General features: G+C 40.4%; 1 protein-coding gene across 1 annotated transcript in view; it reads right to left on the minus strand.

Moving 5' to 3' along the window:
* The window catches only part of LOC115428136 (voltage-dependent T-type calcium channel subunit alpha-1I-like), a 432,180-nt gene that overhangs the window by 284,127 nt on the left and 122,739 nt on the right, over window positions 1–25,314 (minus strand). Inside the window, 2 exon segments of the mRNA XM_030146986.1 lie at window positions 407–813; window positions 5,272–5,608. Of these exon segments, the coding sequence (XP_030002846.1) occupies window positions 407–813; window positions 5,272–5,608 (744 nt within the window).

Here is a 25,314-nt window from a genome sequence, read left to right on the forward strand (position 1 = left end):
TTTGGGATGTGATGGAGAAGACTTATCACAGCGGTCCAACTCTCCATCAACACCACAAGATCTGGACAAAAATGAATGCAACTATGGATGGAAACCAATGCTGTGACACTGCATAAGCTAACAGAAAAGATGCCACGGCAGGTATGAGCCATAAAAAGATCTAAAGATGGTCTAAAGACCGAAAGTTCTAAGACTTTTATTTTGGCCTGACTGTGGATGTTTCATTCAGAAGTGATGAGGTTAAATGTATCTGTGGAGCCAATGGTATCATCTGTTTTTGGAGATGGAGCTAAGTGAAGGAAAAACTGTACAACAGACAGAGCATAAGGCTGACAAGTGTATGAAGAAAAGAACAAATAAGGCCAAAGCTAAGCAGCTAAACGGTCCAACAGAACACGGTGTGTACCTGCTCGTGGTGCTCGATCCCCATGCTGATGGTGTTGATCAGGATGGCGATCATGATGCCTCGGTTGAAGTACTTGCTCTCTACGATGGCCCACAGCTTCATCCTGATCTCGTACCACACCTCCTTGCATCGCTGTTTCGGACTACAGCCTCCTTGGGTCCTTGCTCCACTCTGGCCTTTCTTGCCCTTCTTTTTACCACCTGACGCCGCCCCCTCCCTGTCTACTTCCTCCACGGAGCCTTCGTCCGACTCCCCGCCGGCTGCGCTGCGAACTGGGCCCGCGCCGTCTGTGATGGACAGAGCTTTGGCGCACTGAGGGCATCCGTCGGTGGCAGAGGTGGAGGTGAGGGCCGTGGGTTCAGCAGACGAGGCGGAGTCTGGTTTATTATGGTGACGGCAGGGTACGCCTGAAACGGTCCACATGGAGTTTTACAGGTTAATGCATAGGACGGTGTATCGGCAACAATCTGGTGATATGATGCAAATCACAATACTAGGATCACGGTACGATATATCACGATATATCATGACACTGTTTAAAAAAAATCAATTTTTTGTTGCGTTTTGTTTTTTGTTTTTTTTTCCCCAAGATTATTTCTTTGAAGAACTGAATTGAACACCAGAAATATGTACAAATACTAAACACATTTTTATTTGATCTGAACAGGAACTAATGCTATAGCACAAAATGTTTCTAATTCTCCAAGTTTCCAAAGGAACTAAAATCTGCTTCTCTCAGACAGTAAAAAGTGCTTTTAGGATGCTTCAAATAACCATCAGTTAATAAAACAGTGTTAAATAATAATACATAAAATAGAAACAAAAAAGAAAGTCAAAAAAGAAAAATGAACCTCCATCATATCTGCATTTGAATAAATACCTAAAAATATCGATACAGTACTTTTTAACATCGATACAGTATTATGAAATGAATTGTCGTGATATATTGCAGAACCCATATTTTCCTATGGCCCCAATAATGCATAAACCATGTACGGCGGTACCTTCACTTATGCCGTGTTTCTACGATGTGGTACCGGCTCGACTCCACTCAGACTTTTTGTGTTTCCATTACACAGAAGAACCTGGAATCTGGTACCTGATACTAGTTTTTTTTTCCACTCTTACGGCTCTCGTGCTCTCAGGTCAGATCCGCTCCAGTTTGTGGTTCCAAAAACACAAATAAAACTTGGTAGGGACTGTGCCTTTTCTGTTGTTGCCCCAAAGCTGTGGAACCAGTTACCTTTAGATGTTCCACAGGCTCAGTCTCTGCCTGTCTTTAAATCACATCTAAAAACCCACTTCTTCTAGTTGGCTTTTAATCAGTGAGTGACATGATTTTTTTTAGATTGTCTATGTTGTTTTTGCCAGATTTTAATTTGTCTTTGTTTTTATGATGGTTGTATTTTGTTGTTCTTAGCCGCTTTGCACCCTGTGTTATCACTGTTTTTACTTTATTTCCTTGTTTTATGATTAGTGTACGGCACTTTGGCCAGCTGTAAAAGTTCTTAAGGTGCTTTATAAATAAAGTTGGTATGGTCTGGTATGGTGTGGTATGGTGTGGTATGGTGTGGTGTGGTCTGGTATGGTATGGTGTGGTGTGGTATGGTATGGTATGGTATGGTGTGGTGTGGTGTGATATGGTGTGGTATGGTGTGGTGTGGTATGGTGTGGTGTGGTGTGGTATGGTGTGGTGTGATATGGTGTGGTATGGTATGGTGTGGTGTGGTATGGTGTGGTGTGGTGTGGTCTGGTATGGTATGGTGTGGTGTGGTGTGGTGTGGTGTGGTATGGTATGGTGTGGTGTGGTGTGGTGTGGTGTGGTATGGTATGGTCTGGTATGGTATGGTATGGTGTGGTGTGGTGTGGTGTGGTATGGTGTGGTGTGGTCTGGTATGGTATGGTGTGGTGTGGTGTGGTATGGTATGGTCTGGTATGGTATGGTGTGGTGTGGTGTGGTATGGTGTGGTGTGGTCTGGTATGGTATGGTATGGTGTGGTGTGGTATGGTGTGGTGTGGTATGGTATGGTATGGTGTGGTGTGGTGTGATATGGTGTGGTATGGTATGGTGTGGTGTGGTATGGTGTGGTGTGGTCTGGTATGGTATGGTGTGGTGTGGTGTGGTATGGTATGGTGTGGTGTGGTGTGGTGTGGTATGGTATGGTCTGGTATGGTGTGGTGTGGTGTGGTATGGTATGGTATGGTATGGTATGGTACGGTACGGTGTGGTGTGGTGTGGTGTGGTATGGTACGGTATGGTATGGTGTGGGATGGTGTGGTACGGTACGGTACGGTGTGGTGTGGTATGGTACGGTATGGTATGGTGTGGTGTGGTATGGTGTGGTGTGGTATGGTGTGGTATGGTGTGGTGTGGTGTGGTGTGGTATGGTATGGTATGGTGTGGTGTGGTGTGGTATGGTATGGTGTGGTGTGGTATGGTGTGGTGTGGTATGGTATGGTACGGTACGGTATGGTGTGGTATGGTACGGTACGGTACGGTGTGGTATGGTACGGTACGGTACGGTGTGGTGTGGTGTGGTGTGGTATGGTATGGTACGGTACGGTATGGTGTGGTATGGTGTGGTATGGTACGGTACGGTACGGTGTGGTGTGGTATGGTACGGTACGGTGTGGTGTGGTGTGGTGTGGTGTGGTATGGTATGGTATGGTGTGGTATGGTGTGGTGTGGTATGGTATGGTATGGTATGGTATGGTGTGGTGTGGTGTGGTATGGTGTGGTATGGTACGGTACGGTACGGTGTGGTATGGTAGTTTTTTGGCATCTGCTCGGCTGAGGTTCCAAAATGGGTGAAGAGATACTCAAGTGTGACGTGTAAACACTACAGACCACTGATTGGTCAGGAAGCTGTCTCTGTGACCCGCCCTTTAAAAAAAAACACACATTTGGAAGTTGACAGTTGTGGTGGAAAAATTTACTTTTTATGTTTTATACTCTTTATATTTTATACTGTTAGTACATCTTCTTTTAATGCTGAGTCATTATTCATTATGTGTGATGTTTACCACTCTGTAACACCCCCAACCCAGGAACGGAGTTCTTGCCTTGAGTTAAAACCCAAACACCTAAATGTCTGAATGTGTAGATAGAGAATGGCGCCTGCACTCCAGATTGGATCCAAGCAAGGTTAGAGTGGAGAGGTCATCATGACCTCTTCACGGAGCAGAGAAGGAGTAGTATGGGATGGTACGATGTACGTAAGGAATGACATCATAGTTTGAGGGGGTTGGATTTGGTTCTATATAATCTTTAGTTTTCTCTTGTTTAATCAGACTTCACTTACAGAGTTTCTCTGTGATTGACTTCTCAATAAATGCATTTATTTATTTTAACTCTAACTTTCTCTCCTCCTCTTTGTGTGTGTGGGTTATCAGTTGAACATTTCCATAACACAGTAAACACAGCTGTAGGTGAAGCCATATGATGACAGCCCACAAAACGCCACCGTGGTCGGCCGAGGAGGTTCAGACATTTCTGTCCTTGGTGGCAGATGAAAAAATTCAGTGTGAGGTTGACGGGGCAGCACGTAATGAGCGAGTTTATCAGCAATTTTCTGAGCAAACGTCATAGAAGTTATGCGCCGCATCGCTATAACAACCAGGTACTCTAAAGTCTGTAGTATCCTGTAATGGAAACTGTCTCCGGGAGTAGTATCTGGTACCCGAGTCGAGTCGAGCCGGTTCCACGTAGATACAAGTGCCTCAATGTACAAGTTTGATTTTTGTTTGAGTTTTTTGCTTTGAGTTGCGAGCCAAAATCTAAGTTATGAGTGAGCCTCAGATTGTTGACAGCTGTTCTGTGTTTTTTAATCTATTCTTGTATTTTACTGTGTTATTTTGGTTTCTATTTATTGTTCTGTACAGCACTTTGGTCCACTGCAGTTGTTTTAAAGTGCTTTACAAATAAAGTTGGATTGGATTTGGATAAAAAAGCTGTGTGGTGCTGATGTAAATGGTCAAATAAATCAGCTGTGTTTCCTCTACACAGAACAAGTGTTTCAATATCATCCTTCTTGTAGTTGAAATAATTCCAGATAACTGACACTGCTTTTCTTTTTGGCACCGAGTCTTCATTTACATTGATTTTCTCTTGTTCGGTGCTCCTTTTTCAATATTGTTACCAGCGACTCACTCCAAACTGATTAGGAATGATTGTGATTTTGAATCAGATCAGGACATTTTTAGTACTGCCGCAGACCTCTGTACAAACACCTATATGTGTCAGTCATTCCTTCTGGCCCTTTGGCATGAAAAGTCGTACGGTGACTGGATGAAGAAGGGCTTGGTCTCAACTGAACGTGTACATTGATGGTGCATTTGCATCTTTCAGTCAACTAAAGAGACAATACAACCTGTCCAACTCTAACTTTTTTGGGTATTGACAGGTCAGACATTATGTCATATATAAAATCCTATGCTTGGACTCCGTTTCTCACATACTTGGAGGAAATTAAATTGGACTAAAGAGTATATCTGTGGACCAGTGACTGTCTTCAGTCTCTGCCCCCCCCCTTTCTTTATTTGAACAAGGACTGACTAGTTAATTGATCAGTTGTTATACACATCTGAGCCTTTGTGTTTTTTTGTGTGTTTTTTTTTTTTGTGTTTTACATAATTGAAAACTGTAAAATAAAATATTATAAAAAGGATGATTGTGATTGATGGATCACTGTGTGCAGTGTGTGTCAGGTACCCTTGAAATTAGATGAGAACATGTTGAGTTCATTTGCCTCCAACATTGCAGGACTTGCGATGTGACTATTGCGCTCGCATATATCGTAATGTCGATGCTCAAATGACATATTGTACCTCTGTACTTGAGGCCGGATCCTTTGACAGTTACATACCGTGTCTCACATTAGCTCTCCTCTCTTGCCCCCCCCTTCCGTTGGCTTTCCTCTCCCTTCCTTCTGCTACTCTGCCTCTTCCCACGCCCCGAAATCCACGAGGTTTCCCCCGCAGAGTGTTGAAGAAGGTGACCGTCTGCCTCTTGGCCTTGCGGATGATGTGGCAGACGAGCTGGAAGAGCTCCTCGTAGCAGTCCCCGGGCTCGCTGGCCAGAGTGGACGAGGACGAACAGCGCGCTCGCTGCTCCTGCATCAGCTGGTGTTCCCTCTGCTTCGTCTCTGAGAACTGGGTGGCGATGACCACCAGGCACAAGTTGATCATGAAGAAAGAACCGACCTGAGGGATGACAGACACGGGTTTAACACAATTAACCACAACAAATGAAACTGAAATGGTGTTTTGAGACAGTGAACATGACAGAAAATGTACAACAGTGATTTGGACCCATGATTGTCTAGTACAGGCATGTCCAAAGTCCGGCCCGGGGGCCAATCACGGCCCGCGGTCAGATTTTATACGGCCCACAGCTTGGGTTTTATATTATATTATTTATGGCCCGCTTGGACTGTTCAACCGAGTACATGAATCATAAAAGGTTCAAAATGCAGTTTCTCCTTTCACCTCATGGTGGCAGCACCACTCTAACTCTATCTGGCTCTGTGACCTCGCCGTGAACCTTTTTCGCTAATTTCTAACCACGGTGCCTGTAAATAAAAAAACGAAAGTTGACAGTGAGGGCCGCCGCTTCCAGCAGAGATGGGAATTACAGTTTTTTTTTACTGAAAATTGAGGCAATTATGTTTGCCTAATTTGTCAAGAGACTGTTGCCTTGTTTAAGGAATTCAATGTAAAGAGACACGAGCAGACAAAACATGCTAATGCATACGACAAGCTAGCAGGGAGTGAGCGCTCCGAAAAAGTGAAGCAAATTCCAGCTGCTTTAAACTCACAACAGTGACTCTTCATGTGAACCTCGGAGTTCAATGAATTCACCACCAAGGCAGGCTACCAAGTTGCCAGGTTAGTTGCCTCTAACTGCTGGTGTTATGTACCTGTAGATGTGACACAAAATATTACTTTCTGAATGATTTTGTGAAAGACAAGTAAGAGTCATATGTTTTCATCTTAAACGTTAACAGACTTTACATTACTGAGTAATATATGAGTAATGATTACTCATATAAGTCATGTTTAAAATGAATGTGGGGTTAAGATTTTTATCAACTTGGATGTTTAAGATACTCTATACAGTTTGTTCTATGTTATCTGACTCCAGATGTGAAAGGAAGGCAGAATTGTTTTGTTTTGTTTTTTTTTTTAATTAGTTCACACCTGAGTGACTTAGATTTGGTTACATTGCCATTTAAAAAAAATGATATTGTGACAATGAAAATAAAATTGTTGTAGAACAGCGCATTTAGATGTAATTTTTACTGTTTAAAAAATGTCTGAAGGGACCACTGGCCCCTGGCAATGTCCACATTATCAGATCTGGCCCTCGTTAAAAAAAGTTTGGACACCCCTGGTCTAGTACAACAATAAACTAGTGGCAAAAAAGGTGTGTGAGTCGAGTTTATTCATTTACATCATAACTGTAGTAAAGCCTACATGTTAACTGAAAGTCATATTTACAAAACAGGATTTGTGCATATCATATCTATTTATATTTGAGGTCATTGTGTTGTATATATCCAATACATTTGCCTTCAGCTGTTGAGTTGTTCATCTGTCTCATATGAATATATTTTCTAAAATGCTACAATGTCCTGTTGAGTTTTCTCTGACCTTTACATCTCACGAGAAAGACAAAATAAATACATAAACTAATGAAAAAAACAAACTCAAACAAAGCAATAAAAGTTAAAACTGAAAAGCAATTTCTAAAACTAATTCAAACTCAACTGAAGCGTAAAATAAAAATAAATAATACATGCAAAACTATTATAACCCCTGCAGATGCATAGACAAAACAAGAAACACTTTACAATGAGTTTTCTTTTTTTTTTTTTTTTAACTCTACAGAGAATATTGTCTAAGACTTGCAATGCATCTAAAAAACTGGTACATTAATAATTGGAGCTCCCAACTTTAGAAATGTTTTACCCCTGTCTCTGTTGGATTATTTAATTTATCTAAGGGCCAAGTGTATTTAATCATTTCTTTACTTATTGTGTCTGATGTGTTATTATTTGTAAATTATGTATTGCAAAACTTGCATTGTACACGTCTGTAGTCGCTTTTCCGTTGACAAATTATGGGAATATAACATACGCAAAAAAATTTACCTAATGGAAAAACGACAATTTTGCCAAAACACTTGTTTTTCAATTAAAAGTGGTGGATTTTCAGGCGTAGTGCAAATGGCATATCACGCAAAACTGCAATGGAAAGAGCTTTTTCCCAAATAGTCACATGAATAAAAAAAAAAAAAACAAAACAAAACATGTTGACGGACGTTACAACAAGCGAAGAAGAAGAGTTTTAAAAGAAACATGATACGTGTGGACACACCAGGCAACTGAATCATTTTTTAATTTAGTACAAGACAGAGGAGTAATATATAATAATAATGAATATATCTGTATATCAACGCCATATTTACGTTCATCGCCATGTTTATGGAATGACTTCTCGTGTCATCTCACGATAATAAATAAACAAATCATCACATTTGTGATTTATTGGAAAAACCGACATTATGCACTTCTGTTTTTTTGACATTTAGCAAATATGGGTAAAGTTTTGCACAGATGTCCAATGGAAAAGCGACGTGTTTAGGTTTTTTAAATTTATGTTTTAAAAATTGCATGTTCATGACCTTGTGCTACTTTTTACACTAACAATTCAACGTCTGTAAAGGAACTGCAGATGAAAACAGACATGTAGCCTCTGCTGCATTTACAGCAATGTCAATTAATGTGCAATGTCCCTGTTAAATAAACCAATAAATAAATACATTGAACTGCACAAAGACACAAACGTCTGACCTACACCTGCACTTTGATGGTTAGGTCATTTTTTCCCACTGATACGAGCTAATTAATTTTAAAACCCACTGTGATGCTATCGTAAAGCAGCAGCTGCAGGAACCAGACGGATCTTATCTTATTCTAAAGTCTGTTATCGAAGCTGTTAATGGTCGGTATCTGTCACCTCATTACTTGAACTCTCTGCAGCCTATTATTCCACTGGTTTGACAATCCAAACACTAAGTAATACACAGAATGGACAAAATAAAGCTGAACCACTGAGGTCCTGTTACTGTGACTCCCAGAGCAGAACGCTCTTATCTACTTATCGCACCCACATGACATTTTCTATAAACACTAACAAGATTATCTGCAGCAAAACCTAAAAACTCTAACACTGAACAAATGCAAAACCAACCCAGATAACACTACTCTACAATGTCTTAGAAAATATCAGGCATTCAGACATTAAATGTGCTAAATCTTACATACTTTAATAAGATGAATCAGAAAACAAATGACCCAAGTGCTGGTTTGCTCATGTTTTTATTATATATGATGGTGTTATTACGTATATATATGTTGGTTTATGTAATAATAATAATAATAATAATAATAATAATAATGGATTACATTTCTATAGCGCTTTTCTATGAACACATACTCAAAGCGCGTGCAGTGGATCCATTATTCATTCGTTCACACATTCACTCTCTGGTGTATCCACAGCAACACACAGTGGCAGCAAGGAGGGGGAAGTGTTTTGCCATGACTAGGACAGAGCGGGTTTCGAACCGCCAACCCCTTGGTTATTAGACCACCCGCTCTACCTCCTGAGACACAGCCCCTACGAACATTTATACAACAGATCTATAAATGTTCCACCACAGTCTGTAACCCTCAAAGACTAAAACCATCTACTGATCTAAACTGTTTCATACCTGCTGGTCCACTAATCCTATCAATACATGTCAATAATGGGTGTAAATACAGTTCTTCATCTGTTCATGGTCATCAGATATGACCCATTTGGACGTTCAGAGGCTCCGTAGTTACCATGGAAACACCGTCATCTTCTACAACATTGATTCACCAGTCAAACCCATGGAGTTGGATCAATGACAGTGGATGGACATGCTTGTTTTTACATTCTGTTACCAATATCTTTGTGAAAAAGTCCCTTTTGTTTCAGTTTTCTCTGTTTCTGATATAATAACCCTCAACTGTAATCTGAGCTTTTATGAAACATCTACATGATCAGTGAATTAAATAATGGAAAATACTTGATTTTCACTGAAAAAACACAAAATACAGAGGATAATATTATAATGTTTCAACCCCTACCCCTTAGCTCCGCTTCAAGCTCCGTTTCAAGGGGTAGTGCCAAGTGCAAAAGCCAAGGGGGAGGGGCTAAGAGGTGAATTCTATTGGGCCTTCGACTTTAGACAGCATGGCCTTGAGCTTGGTTAAAAAAATAACCCGATAAAGAGCCGATCTCTAACGTAATAATTGATTTTTCTGAGATTTCTCAAAAGAAGGTAGAATTTTTCTGCTGGATTTCTGTGTTTTGGGTTCTTGTTTTGTGGAACGGATAGCAGATTGAAAGAGAGATGTAGAAGGGGAATGAAACAGAGGGTAGAAAAGGCCAAGGCCAGACTGAGGGAGAAAGAGAGAAGTCAGATGGGGGGGGGGGGCTAAAATCTGCCGCTCTCTAGGCTGTGATCAATAGTGATTGTAAAGCCTGATAACCCCCTTCTGCTCTCCATCTGAACCATGACGACAGAGTCTATGGAAGAGCAGTGTAGAAAGAACAGGGAGTGTGTGTTTTGTGTGTCGAGGTGCTCCTCATTGATCCGAAGCTACACATTTGTGGTCAGAGTGACTGCTTTTCGTGCTAGCTCTCTGGACATGGAACTGAAAGGGAGGCAGTGGGACCCAGCGCCCGTTCAGCACCCTCACCGATCCCATCAAATATTTATACTCACACTCTGCTGGAGCCGCCCAAATACAATTAGATTAGTGTGTGTGTCTGAGTGTGTTTGTGCGCAGCGTTTGTGTGTGTGCAGCTGACAGGGAACGGACGCACTGGGCATGTGCGGCGGAGAAAGGAAACGCAAACCGAAAAGAATCCGTGTAGGTCAGTGTATCTTTTGGTAACTGTGTTTTCTGTTTGAAAAAAACAAAAGAAAAACTAGCGGCTAATTGATTTTCACTCTACAATAGACGAATTTAACTTGAATTTCAAGGTGTTCTTCTTTTTCAGTGTCAAAACAGATAAACCAAATTTTAAAAAATGGATTGATTTTCATTTTCTCTTTCTAAAAACAAAAAAGAAAGTTACTACCTGACAGAAATGGAAAAACGGACCAAAAACACCTGTTTTTTTTTTTGTTTTGTTTTTTTTTCTGAGACCGGATGTTGTCTTTTTTTTTAAACTTATATTTTATTATTTCATTCTTGAAATTTTACATCACAAACATTTATAAAATAGTGTCAGTTGTCATCCTGTATATTGTCCATTTTTTCCATCGATCTTCATAAGTTACTTGCTGTAGTTTTATGATATACGTAAGTCTGTCCATGTTGTGAATTTCTTCCACACTGTCTCCAATTATTTAGGGTGGGGGGGGGGGTCGTCTTTGCAGTATTTTCATGTGATGGCTTTTTTAGACGATGCAGAGGATTTTAATCAAATATCCATCTTTACTTGGTTTGTCTTTTCCTGTTAAATGACCCAAACAGAACACAGAACATGTCCTTGGCAGTTTGTATCCCAATATTTTTCCAAGTTCTTCACTGATATTATTCCAATATTGGGACAGTTTTGTACACTCCCAAAAACATGTGCATGACCCACATCCTGCTCACCGCACAACCTCCAACAGGGCTGAGGGAATGACAGTGAAGCCTTAGAAAAAATGTCATTATGTTTTTCCAACAAAATATTTTCCAGTTTCTTTAATGAGATGTAGTCGCTTGAGTTTCACATATTTCATAGGATGTCATTTTTGAGGAAAGAGCACTAATGCCTAGATCACAAAGATTTGTAAAAACGATGGGTTTGTACGAAATCTGGAGTTCGTAGAAATTTGTGGAGGGAGCCGGAAGATTTTGTACACTGTATAAAACAAGGGACTTACTAAATAAAAACAGCCTATACATGATCTACTGCTGTTTGGTCCTGCCATGCTTAACATATTGTGCAGAAATATGGGAGAATGCAGGAAAAACTAGCATAGATACATTAGTAAAATGACAAAAAAAAATAGCGATTAGAGTAATTAATAAAGTAGGACATTTTGAAGCAACTAATAATTTATTTAACTTAATACCTTAAAATTGCCAGATATTGCATATATTAAAATATTAGAGATGATTTAAAAAGTTAAAAAAAAATAACATTGTTCCAAATACCATTCAAGAGTTCTTTAACTTAAGAGAGAGTAATTATAATTAAAGAGGTCTGTATATTTTTGAATGAATGAAAGTGAGGACAAATGTGAAGTCCAGATGGATTTGGGTTGGGGTGTGAAATTATGGGATGGACTTGATGAATTTAAGTTGTTCACTTCTCTGATCAAGTCTAAAAAACGTCTTAAGTATAAAATCATTCAGGAATATTAAGTGGAAATGGCAGATGTGTTTTTGTTATTGATTCTTTTGTTATAATGACAGTGCTGGATGATGTACTCGTTTAATTTAATGTAAGCGGTCCATCAGGGGAAAAGGAGAGGCACAAAATAAGCTTGTGCTTCTGGCCTCTTCCTTTTTTTGGTTTTTGTGTTTGTTATGGTTGTTGTGCTGTGTGCGATGATTACTGCACGAACCAAAAATAAACCATTCAGTCATTCACAACTAATGAAATGCATTTGTGCTGCCAATAATGCAAATAAATATCAATAAATATATAAAAATTTGTCAGAAAATGACTCAACTCACCACTTCCTGTTGCTCAAAGTAGACTAATACATTTCATATTGTTTAAGTGTAACTCTACATCATAAAATGAAACTCTGAAGGCAGTTACTTTGCCTCACTATGTTGACTTGTCAATTATCAAAACTCCACAGTGGCACAACACAGGCTGCAAAACGGATTTTTGTGTTGAACTCTGGAGGTTTAAGAACAGATGACGGCAGGCAAACGCAGCGTGAGTATTCTAAACATAGCATACACGGAAATGGATATCGATTTTTTTAGGCAGGCCTTTCTCAGGTGGTGAAATTAACCCATAAAGACCCAGTGCTACTTTTGTGGCAGTTCTCAAAGGATTTTTCTCTCTATTTAACCGTTCTTAAGTGAACATAACCCCAGTGTGTCCATCCACTGGCACTGATCCAACTCCATGGGTTTTACTGGTGAATCGATGTAGAAGATGACTGTGTTTCCATGGTAACTACGGAGCCTCTGAACGTCCAAATGGGTCATATCTGATGACCATGAAAAGATGAAGAACTGTATTTGACACCGGTTATTGATAGAATTAGTGGATCAACAGGTATTACACAGTTTAGATCAGTAGATGGTTTTAGTCCTTGAGGGTTACAGAATAAATGCAGGTTCTGGATGTTACGAAACTATGAACTCTGCTCGTTTTTCAAGCGTATTGTCTATTTTCTCATCATTTTATAATTATTTGTACATTTTTATACCACATTCCAAGTTTGTTTGTTTTTTTCATTTTACTGGAATTTTGTCCTAGTCCAGAACGGGCTCATTTCTGCTCTACGTTAAAGATGCAGACGTAGACGCAGACGGATGGAGGGTTCTGTCCTTTGTATTTTACTCATGTAATTCTGTCGATTGTCCAGGAGAGCGGATTTGAACCCAGACGGAGAATAAGGAGCAGTACAACTGGGAACTGTGGAGGCAGTGTTGAGTTTAGAAGAGAATCATTTCCATAAATAGAGATACTTTTCATAGAGCGACTGTATGAGTATGAGTACTGTGTACTTTTGGAGTAATCCTACAACAGATTCCCTTCCAAGCTACAAAAGTGTTTGTTTTTTCATCTGAAATAGGCTTTAAGACCAAATTCAATGATGAATAAAATTATTTTTTCCAGTAAGTACCTCACAAATTTGGTATTTTTGATATTAGTACTTCATATACTACTAGCACATATACTATGAACTACTTTTACTGTGTATTTTTGGAGTAATCATACTCAAAAATCCCTTCCAAGCTCCAAAAGTGTTTTATTTTTCGTCTGAAATAGGCTTTAAGACTAAATTCAATGATGAATATAATTATTTTTTCCAATAAGTACCTCGTGAATTTGGTATTTTTGGTATTAGTGCTTCATATACTATTAGCACAAACACTATGAACTACATTTACCGTGTACTTTTAGAGTAATCATACTCCAGAATCCATTCCACACTGCACTTCTGTTTGTTGTATTCAGTGGTTGTAACAGATCAAATGTAAAAAAAAAACTTTTAAAAGTTTGCCAGCTCTGTTACTTTTTGCGGCTCCAGACTATTTTTTTTGGCAGAAGAGGGAGGGGGCCAAATGGCTGTGACTGATAGTAAAGGCTGCAGAGCCCTGGTTTAGATCAGTAGATGGTTGTGTCCGCTGGTGGATGTTTGGGTCTTTATGGGTTAAAGTGACCCTTTCATATTCAGTCTTGTTTATGTCACTCAACCACTCCTGAACACATCCACACCTGGACGTTCCGACACTGATCACCTCCGTCTCAGCCTCTTCTAGAATCATGCAGATGGAGGTAGAGCTCCACTTCCGTCCTCAAACTCAGCTCCAGAAACCTGGTGCCTGTCAGTTACAATCTGTGTCACATTCCAACCACTGCGCCCCTCAGATCAATGACCATTCAGCCGTATCTGTAAAGTTAATACCACGCACGAGCCGCAGATTAGACGGTTCAAATCAACAGGCTTAACGTGGTCAAAAGCTGCGTAACAGAACAGGTTTGTTGGCATTTACGGATGTCAAACAGGGCCAGACTGTTTCCCATGTAAAGCTTTTAATTCCACTGAGTCCTCTTGTCTAAACTGTGCTACATGATGGTAATCAGGATACTAACACTCAGCAGCTTCAGCGCTATCTCCGCTCCCTTTTTTCATCTGTCTCTCCATCTGTCACTCTCCTCTCCATCTCTCTCATCGGCCTTTTCATCTAAACTCCCTCCTCGCACTCTTGTATCACACACTCTTCATTGCACTTGCTCTCTCAATTTAACTCAACACACTTAATCTGCATGGAAGTTACGTGAACGAAATCGTCAACTGCTCCTGAACGCACCGCGCTCCCGCCTCGGCCTCTCCGTCTTCTGTCATGCTCCCCTCTCATCTCACCATGCTTAGTGCCATGCATTATTAAAGAAAACATAATTAAAAGTCTTCTCATCTGTCTGACGGCGAGACGGGGAGATGTGAGGATATGAGCAGAACTTTCAACACGTGGAAAGTAACGCTCAAATCCTTTTTCTCCACTCAGTCTGTTTGTGAGACAGGCCTTGAAACATCTTGTAACAAAGGCAACAAGAATCCTGTCTGAGGGGAGAAAAGATGGCTATTCAACAAATGAAATCCTGTTATGATGGTTATTCAGAGTCTGTAACTGAATACACGTTTAACGCTTTAACTCCTGACGTGACGCGCTCTGAATGTATGATTTATTTTAAACAGTCCCAAAAATTCAACCGTTTGCTCAATTAGAAACATTTGTAAACGCACAGATAGAACAGACCTTGTTCTTTCCACAGACAAGGCGCCTCTGGCAGGACGTTTTAAAAACCTGAAACACAACGCAGCTCAGTTTTCATTTCTTCTGCTTCCTCCTCTCATTTGACAGACCGTGGATCACATTCAAGCTCAAAACAATTGAAACAAAATTGATGCTTTTATAGACATTTGAAAATTGCCCATTATAAGAAAATGGGAGAAAAAAAGATTTTTAAAAAATTCCTAAAAAATGTAAACTTTGACCTACTTTTCCCAAAATGTAACGACATCTATTTCGGGTCACTGGTAATCTATAAACCAAATTTGGTTTGAATTCAACCGACAGTTTTGCTGCTACAGTATTAAACAAACAAACTGAACCAAAAACAAAACCCCTTCACTGCCCTTTGGGGCTGGGGAAATAAAGTGATGTCATGTCTCTGGAAGGCACAGATATGTTTAATCTAAGCCAAAATAATTTGTCAGTTAACCCTTAAACTCCTGACATGTCTGTAGTGAGCCTTCTGAACGTATGATTTATTTTATATAGTCTTAAAAATTCAACCATTTGCTCAATAAGAAACATTTCTAAACGCACAGATAGAATCGACCTTATTCCTTCCACAGACAGGGAGTTTCTGGTAGGATGTTTCGGTTCTCATTTCTTCTGCTTCTTCATCTCACTTGACCGACCAATGGACCACATTCAAGCTCAAAACCAGAGAGAAACAAGTGGTTCCAGACACAACAAACCCCGCCCCTTGCACATATTGTTCCTTATTTTGGCAGCAATCCAGCTGATGTCATCCTGTCTATGTGTGTGCTGATGTCATAGCAACTGCCTCCATATATGTGCCAAGTCTGAAGTAAATTAAAACAAAATTGATGTTTTTACAGACATTTGAAATTTTGCCCATTGTAAGTAAATGGGGAAACAAAAAGATTTTAAAAATTCCTGAAAAATTTAAACTTTGACCTATTTTTCCCAAAATGTAATCACATCTATTCTGGGTCACTGGTAATCAGTAAACCCAATTTGGTCTGAATTTAACCAATAGTTTTGCTGCTAGAGTGTTAACAAACAAACAAACAAATGGAACCTAAAACGATAGCCCTTCCCTCCCCTTCGGGGGGGCGGGGTCATAAAGTTACATCATGTTTCTGCCAATATAATTTGTCAGTTGAAGTGGAAGGAACAGACCCGTTTTATGATACGAACAGATTCCTCTATTTATGCAATCGAGTACCTTTTTATTCATTTGATTGACAGGTTTTACAAATGAAGGTTTTGCCTGAAAGGAAGCGTACCATTTAGAATTGAGAAGCAGATGCATCAATGAGTTCTATTGTAAAATAACCTTATCATTTATATTAATCTCCACATTACACACTGTAATTTGGCCCAAATAAGCATCACAGAACGGATGAATGCATATTTTCACACTTTCCTGTTTGAACAGTTTAATAATCTGAAGGACAGCCCATGTGGTGCACTGTAATAAATCATTATTCCTTTTGAACAGCAGCAGGTGACTCATTAAAAACTGGGTATTTTCCAAGACGGCACCCTATTGAAGATACTTTTTGCATTTGCAGGAAAAAAAATGAGTAAAGTTTCTTGATGTTCAGCAGGTGCCGGCAGCAACACGTGGACTGGAGTCCTTCCTCGGCAGAGGAGGTGGAGAACATCAGACTACAGACTTTTCCATCAACCTTGCGATTAGTGATGGCATGCATTATTCTCACTATAGTTACGCTACATCTGCCTGTATAAAAATACATTTTTTCAAACATGTGACGACACGTGACTCTCCACAGATGTGAATTTCATGTTCAGTTTCTCTGTCGGCACGCGTCATTATCAAACATCACGCTTTGAAGATTTACATATATGAACATGTGAAGGACTGAACTTCCTCATGTATGTATAATCCTGTGATATTTACCCTTATTTTTTCCTACAGCTTAAACTGTGATAATATTACATTTACATATTTCCCATTTGCCAAGACGCCGGCTGCCAAGTGCTTTATTTCTCCACTTTCACCATTTGTCATAACCTACTTATCAGGCTCTTTATAATCTACGCTTTCATAAATTCAAAGAAATATATTAAACCTTCAGCGCTGACCCGTGGGGAACCAGATATGGTCGTTTTGATGCTGGGGAGGACTTCCACCTCCTGGACTTCATCATTGTCAATACTGAGGGTGGGAAATGAAAGGGGGGGGGGGTCAAATCCACATCCCGACCCCGGGGTGCAGGATCTCAGGGACCACACCCTGACCCTCAGAGGCAACATCCCGGTCCCCCAGCACAGATACTTGTGAATTAGTGCATGCTGTGCACCAGTCACCGCCAAAGCATTCAAACGCAGTAAATTTAACCCTAACATGACTGTAAGGCTACTGTATTCAAAATTACTAATATATCACAAAATATTTGTCCTATCAACTTGTCGTTTTCACTAGTCTGTTCACTGACCACAAATACATGAGTATGACAAACTGCAGAAGTCAGCTCTGTACAGCTTTAGCGTGATGACACACACACAGTCCACTTCCCTTTTAAAATATAAGATATATTGCATAATAATTACATTTCACTTTATATTCACGGTAAGTAAAAAAAAAAAAAAGAATATCGTCTAAGTCATTTTTAGATTTGATTGACCTAAAATGATTTTAACATCCTTGACTGTTACTATCTTCAGTGTAATTTTTGTATTTCACAAATTCATCCCAGGGGCCGGACTGGACCCTTTGGTGGGCCGGATTTGGCCCCCGAGCCGCATGTTTGACACCTGTGTCCCCAGATGTAAAATTCAAGCCTGTATTCTTCGGCTTCAATAGAATTCATCATCTTTGTGTCTTGGGAATCACAGTGAACCCATACAGAGCTGACTGCTGCACTTCCTCATCCTTTAGGTATTTGTGGTCAGTGAACAGACTGGTGAAAACGGCGAGCTGATAGGACCGATATTTTGGGACATATTAGTAATTTTGGAATACAATAGCCTAAACAATCACGTTGCTATGCCCAGAATCATAGAATCGTCATGGAAGTGGGTTACCTAGCAGCAGATAAACAATAAGGCCACGTTGCCATGGCGTCAGATTTCATGTGCCAGCTGAGAGGTTATTCAAGTGGAATTTTTCCCATAAGTCAACTCTCCCCAGCATCAAAACTCCATCTAGAAGCCACTAGTGCACATATATGGTCATCCTTCCTCTCATATACTGAGTACAGATGATAATGTCAGTAGTAAAGTGGTATATGTATTGTTTTTTTTATGATATTTGTTCTGGAGTAGTCTGGTGTAATATTATAAAAAGATATAATTAAAGGAAAATCAAATGCTGTGCTGTGTTTTTGTGCACACATCACATCTCATATTCAGCGTTTGCATTAGATGAAGTAAAAGCAGCTTTGAATTCCTATTGTGTAAAATTGGCCAACTTAATCTGAAATTAATTTGCCAGTGAAAGGTGTTGGAGACAGGATGACATATTGTATGTCACAGTGTTGAACCTGATGCTGTGATCAGTGGCTGTGCTCTGCCTGTGTGAGCCCAGAGGACACGCTGAGAGATTCACACTAATTAATAACATTTCATTTAAGATCAAAGAGGGAGACAGACGTGCACTGGCTGCTCGCTCGCCCTCTCTCTCTCTCTCTCTCTCTCTCTCATTCCCCACTCCTCTCTCTGATTTCACGCTGACATTCCACTCCATCATCACCACCTCCTGGTTTCTCCTCTTGATCGATCCATCCTCCCATCCACCCTTCGTTTCTTCCATCCTCTCCTAAACTCACTGTTTTCACCCACTATCCTCCTTTCTTCCATTTTCTTTCCCATTTAATTCATAAACACTCAGCACTACTTTTGTTTCAGTTCCCAAATGTGTTTTTCTCTCTGTTTTAACATTTCTTAAGCAATTTATCACCATGTATTTGAATATTATCCTCTGTATTTTACTTTGTTTCAATAAAAATCAGGTGTTTCCCTATATTTAATTCACTGATACTTGTAGATGTTCATTAAAAACTCATATTAAAGTTGACGGTTATTATATCAAAAACAGACAAAACTGAAGAAAAAGTGACTTTTTCAGCAAAATCTCTCGTTAACTGAACGTAAACCCAGTGTGCCCATCCACTGTCATTGATCCAACTCCATGGGTTTATCATTTTGTCTTCAATTTCACTCAGTTTGTGGCTTACTTTGTTCTTGTTGCTCATTATTTTTGTCAATTTTCTATTCATTTTGTTCATTTTAATGACAGCTTTGGCTGTTTTGGTTCATTTTCTTGTTTCTTATTTTATTCTTTTTTTACTTAATTTCAGAATTTTTGCTTGTTCTTTCATGTTACTCATCATTTTGAAAATTTTTTGGTCATTTTATTTCCTATCTAATATATAAACTGAAAAAATAAGCATTTCCATCCACTGTCATGGATCCAACTCCATGGGTTTTACTGGTGAATCAATGTTGTATAAGATGACGGTGTTTCCATGGTAACTATGGAGCCTCTGAACGTCCAAATGGGTCATATCTGATGACCATGAAAAGGTGAAGAACTGTATTTGACACCAATTGTTGGATTCACAGCTATTAAACATTATAAACTAGTGGATTGTTTTAGTTTCTAGTGAATATTTAGATGTTTGAGGGTTAAATAAACAATAGTATTAAATTTACATTTTTTTATACAAAAAAATCACTTCCCCTCAAATAAACAAAAATGCAAAAAAATCATCTGTTTATATGGAAGGTATGTGTGATTTTTACATTGATATAATCTGCAAAAGCCACCAAACTACTGATGTAAATGAGATTTAATGACAATATGACTTTCCTTCAAACTCAACTACATTTAAATGCAAAGAAAAATGTACATTTTCAGCAAAATCTCTCATTAGCTGAACATAACCCCAGTGTGTCCATCCACTGTCATTGATCCAACTCCATGGGTTTGACTGGACAATCAGGAATGAAATAAGTTTAGATCAGTAGATGGTTTAAGTCGTTGAGGGTTAAAGGCTAAATGCAGGTTCTTGGTATTAAAAAACAATTAACTTTGCTCATTTTTCAAATTTATTGTTCATTTTCTCCTCATTTTGTTCACTTTTATACCCCATTGCAAGGATTTGGGCTATTTTTTTCTTTATTTTCAAAGTATTTTGTCCTGTTTACACCAATTATTTACATGTATTAATAGGATTAGTGGATCAACAAGTATTAAACAGTTTAGATCAGTAGATGGTTTTGGTTGTCAGTGGCTGTTTGGGTCTTTATGGGTTAATTCAATATTTATTTTTTGCAGTAGAACCTACCCCCTGTTATTTTCGCATCAAATGTCAGCCATTATATCTCCAATCGTCTGTAGTGAAGCAATTTTAAGGGCCTGATGTAGGAGATAATGTCCCAAGGCAAATCTGGAAAAAGAGCGTGGGAATGTGTCCTCTGGTGTTTGTGCGTCAACAAACGCAGATGTGTGCGCGTGTCTGCGAGGGCATGTGTGTTTCTGCGTGACTGGGAATAATAAGCAGAGTGACAGATACATGAGTGATGCTTCGTATACAGCTCTGAAAGATACTGGGGGGGAGGGAGGGAGGAAGGAAGGAAGGGGAGATGAAATGAAGGCATGAGAGGGGGGTGAAGGAAGGGAGCCAAGAGTACAGAGATAAAAAAGAAAAGAGGTTTATGAGGACCAGGAGGCACAGAAGGGATGGATGGGAATGAAAGGCATAATGGGGGAACATGTTTAAAGATAGAAGGAACAGGTGAGAGCAGGAGAGGCAGCAGTGAAAGGGTGAAGAGATGAAAGCAACAAAGAGGGGGGGGGGGGTGGTGTCTGAATCTAATGCTGAACCCGCTCAACTCCACTGGGGTACCAGGTACTGTTCCTAGAGACCGTTTCCATTACAGGATACTAGCGACTCCACAGTACCTGGACGTCGCAGTGCCTTCTGTGTCGTCTGCTCTCACAGTTGCTGATAAACTCGTTCGTTGCGTGCTGTTCTGTCAAGCTCACGCTGAATTTTTCTGCCGGCCACCAAGGACAGAAATGTCTGAATCTCCTCCACCGACCATAGTGTAGTTTTGTGGGCTGTCATCATGTGGATTAACCTACCGCTATATTTACTGTCAACTTCCACATCTGTTTTTTTTTTTTGTTTTTTTTTAAATAGCGGGTTGCACATTGACAACGCAATGACGCAGAGACAACTCCCAGACCAATCAGTGGTCTGCAGTGTTTACACGTCACGGTTTAGTATCTCTTCCCCCGTTTTGGAACCTCAATGGAGTCCACTACCAATCCAAAGTTTGGACTCACCTGGTTACCTCCGCCAAGGAGGTTCTGTTTTTGCCAGGGTTTGTTTGTTTGTTTGTTTGTCTGTCCGTTAGTGTGCAACATAACTCAAAAAGTTATGGACAGATTTGGATGAAATTTTCAGGGTTTGTTGGAAATGGGATAAGGAAGAAATGATTAAATTTTGGTGGTGATCGGGGGGGGGGGGGGGGGGGGGGCACCGATCAGCCTTGGCGGAGGTCTGCGCTCTCCGAGTGCTTCTTTGTTTGTTTTTCTTTGTTTCTATTGTAGATTCTCACTGAAGGCATCAAAACTATGAATGAACACACATGGAATTAAGGAGTTTTAAAAAGTGTGACAGAACTCAAAGCATGTTTTATATTTCAGATTGTTCTAAATAGACACATTTTGCTTTTATTACTGCTTTGCACATTCTTGGCATTCTCTCCATCAGCTTCATGAAGTAGTCAGCTGAAATGTTTTCCAACAGTCTTGAAGGAGTTCCCAGTGATGTTGAGCACATGTTGGACATCTGAGGTCCATCTCATGCCATTTAAATGAGAAGGGGAGTCCAAACTTTGGACTGGTAGTGTAGATGCCAAAAACACTAGTACCGGGTACCAGATTCCAGGTCCTTTTATGTAATGGAAATGCAAAACGGCTGAGTCGAGCCGAGCGGGTATCATGAAGTGGAAATGCGGCGTATGGGCAGGCAAGGGCTGCTTTCTTTTTCTCGAAAGTTGCGGTGTTACCGGCATTTTCAAAGTCCCCATGGTAAGCTAAATGCAGACGTGTCAGTGTACACCAAGGTTATAATAGTTTGGGATTTTTCATTCTAGTTTACTTTTATTTAGTTTGTACTTTTATGTCTCTACTACAGTTAGTTTTAATGAGTTTTTAGAGCAGGTTTGCTAGTTTTTATTAGTTTTTGGTTTTGTCTAAATGCTTAGTTTTAGTTTAGTTTTATCATATGTTCTATTTTTCTCGCCGTCATATTAAAAGTAAATCCCAGACAGGACTCTGCTGCTTTCTCCCAACTTTAGTCTCCATGTTTCCAGGTAGAGTGGGGACCAGAAGACGACTCTAAACGAAAAGTGACGAGAATTGACGGACCATGAAGTACCCTATGGTACCACCAGCTAAATTTGCTTGAGCAAAATAAATCGATTTCATATCAATCCAATATTGACAAAGACGAAAACTAAGGGAATTTTATCTATCATTTTTATCTGTTTTAGTTAGTTTTGTAAACACACAATACAGTTTCAGTTAGTTATCGTTTTTTCCTTGTAATTATAGTTTTTATTTATTTCAGTTAACGAAAATGTTTTTACAATTCTGGTTTTCGTCATTTCATTAGTTTTCGTTAACGATAATAACCTTGGTGTACACCAGGTGATGCATCTGAGCTAATCACGTTTGCAGAAACCACCAGTAGCCAATGAGGTTTCGTCATTAGCATAAAATCCTCCTTTGGATATTCACGATTGGTTCCTGATAGAAAGGAAATGCCCTTATTTAGTTGACATCGTGTTGTGCATGAGACTCAGAGCTTTACAATACCAAACATGACAGACTTCAGTAAACAGATGAAACTTGGCATTGCCGTTTAGAATGCTAATTTCTTGGTAAATTTGGGAGAAACTTACTAGTGGAGGTAAACAAACTGTAATAAAATAAACATCTTCATGTATAATGTAATGTATTTCCTTATAGCAGCTTGAAAGAACACATACTGAAGGAGTAAATTAGCCCAAAATCTCAAAATTGACCACTGCATGAAAATCGATGTTTTTTTTAACCTGCCATGTCTCGCCTTAAAAGTGTAAATGAAAAGACAATGGAGCGTGTGGGTTGGGAGGTAAGTGGTATGGTAAAGGTAGTCACACTGCATTAGAACACTTTCACCTGCACACACAGTATCTGACAGGTGAGTTCACACACATTAACACATACATGCATGCACTCACTGCAGATGAAGGAATGGAAATCAAACATGTACTATCAGAACAAACGGGGGGGGGACAGAGGAGTGACAGCTTTTCATTTCACTCGTTTGTAACTTAGCAACAAAAACAGGAAATCTAAAAGTGTCTACGCTGGTTGACTTCAGAAACTAAGTGTGTGTGTGTGTGTGTGTGTGTTCAGTATCAGCAGTGGAACTAGAACTTTTATCAGATCATGATGAAATCTTATCACATACTCGAACCACTAACCACATTCATGTCTATGAATGCATGTACACATATATTCTCAGTGTCCGTCCAAAGTCACAGTGCAGTAAATATTTATCTCTACTGTTTCTTGGTTGGTTGGCATGCTTGTTCTTATTCTGTACATATATTTACACTTTTTTCTTTGAAACTGTTTTGTACTACACACCACAAGAGAGTTGTCTCTTCATTTCGTTGCACATACAGTATGTATAATGAAAATAAAGCATTCTGTTCTATTCCATTCTATTCTATTCAAGTCCACTCCCCCTACAGGTGTATAAGACCACTCCCCCTACAGGTGTATAAGTCCACTCCCCCTACAGCAGGTGTATAAGTCCACTCCCCCTACAGCAGGTGTATAAGTCCACTCCCCCTACAGGTGTATAAGACCACTCCCCCTACAGGTGTATAAGACCACTCCCCCTACAGCAGGTGTATAAGTCCACTCCCCCTACAGGTGTATAAGTCCACTCCCCCTACAGGTGTATAAGTCCACTCCCCCTACAGCAGGTGTATAAGTCCACTCCCCCTACAGCAGGTGTATAAGTCCACTCCCCCTACAGGTGTATAAGACCACTCCCCCTACAGGTGTATAAGACCACTCCCCCTACAGCAGGTGTATAAGTCCACTCCCCCTACAGCAGGTGTATAAGTCCACTCCCCCTACAGGTGTATAAGTCCACTCCCCCTACAGGTGTATAAGACCACTCCCCCTACAGGTGTATAAGTCCACTCCCCCTACAGGTGTATAAGTCCACTCCCCCTACAGCAGGTGTATAAGTCCACTCCCCCTACAGCAGGTGTATAAGTCCACTCCCCCTACAGGTGTATAAGACCACTCCCCCTACAGCAGGTGTATAAGTCCACTCCCCCTACAGGTGTATAAGTCCACTCCCCCTACAGGTGTATAAGACCACTCCCCCTACAGGTGTATAAGACCACTACCCCTACAGCAGGTGTATAAGTCCACTCCCCCTACAGGTGTATAAGTCCACTCCCCCTACAGCAGGTGTATAAGTCCACTCCCCCTACAGCAGGTGTATAAGTCCACTCCCCCTACAGCAGGTGTATAAGTCCACTCCCTCTACAGGTGTATAAGTCCACTCCCCCTACAGCAGGTGTATAAGTCCACTCCCCCTACAGCAGGTGTATAAGTCCACTCCCCTACAGGTGTATAAGTCCACTCCCCCTACAGGTGTATAAGTCCACTCCCCCTACAGGTGTATAAGACCACTCCCCCTACAGGTGTATAAGACCACTCCCCCTACAGGTGTATAAGACCACTCCCCCTACAGGTGTATAAGACCACTCCCCCTACAGGTGTATAAGTCCACTCCCCCTACAGCAGGTGTATAAGTCCACTCCCCCTACAGGTGTATAAGTCCACTCCCCCTACAGCAGGTGTATAAGTCCACTCCCCCTACAGCAGGTGTAAAAGTCCACTCCCCCTACAGGTGTATAAGACCACTCCCCCTACAGGTGTATAAGACCACTCCCCCTACAGCAGGTGTATAAGTCCACTCCCCCTACAGCAGGTGTATAAGTCCACTCCCCCTACAGGTGTATAAGTCCACTCCCCCTACAGGTGTATAAGACCACTCCCCCTACAGGTGTATAAGTCCACTCCCCCTACAGGTGTATAAGTCCACTCCCCCTACAGCAGGTGTATAAGTCCACTCCCCCTACAGCAGGTGTATAAGTCCACTCCCCCTACAGGTGTATAAGACCACTCCCCCTACAGCAGGTGTATAAGTCCACTCCCCCTACAGGTGTATAAGTCCACTCCCCCTACAGGTGTATAAGACCACTCCCCCTACAGGTGTATAAGACCACTCCCCCTACAGCAGGTGTATA

Source organism: Sphaeramia orbicularis, chromosome 1 (assembly GCF_902148855.1).
Source record: "Sphaeramia orbicularis chromosome 1, fSphaOr1.1, whole genome shotgun sequence".
NCBI lineage: Eukaryota > Metazoa > Chordata > Actinopteri > Kurtiformes > Apogonidae > Sphaeramia > Sphaeramia orbicularis.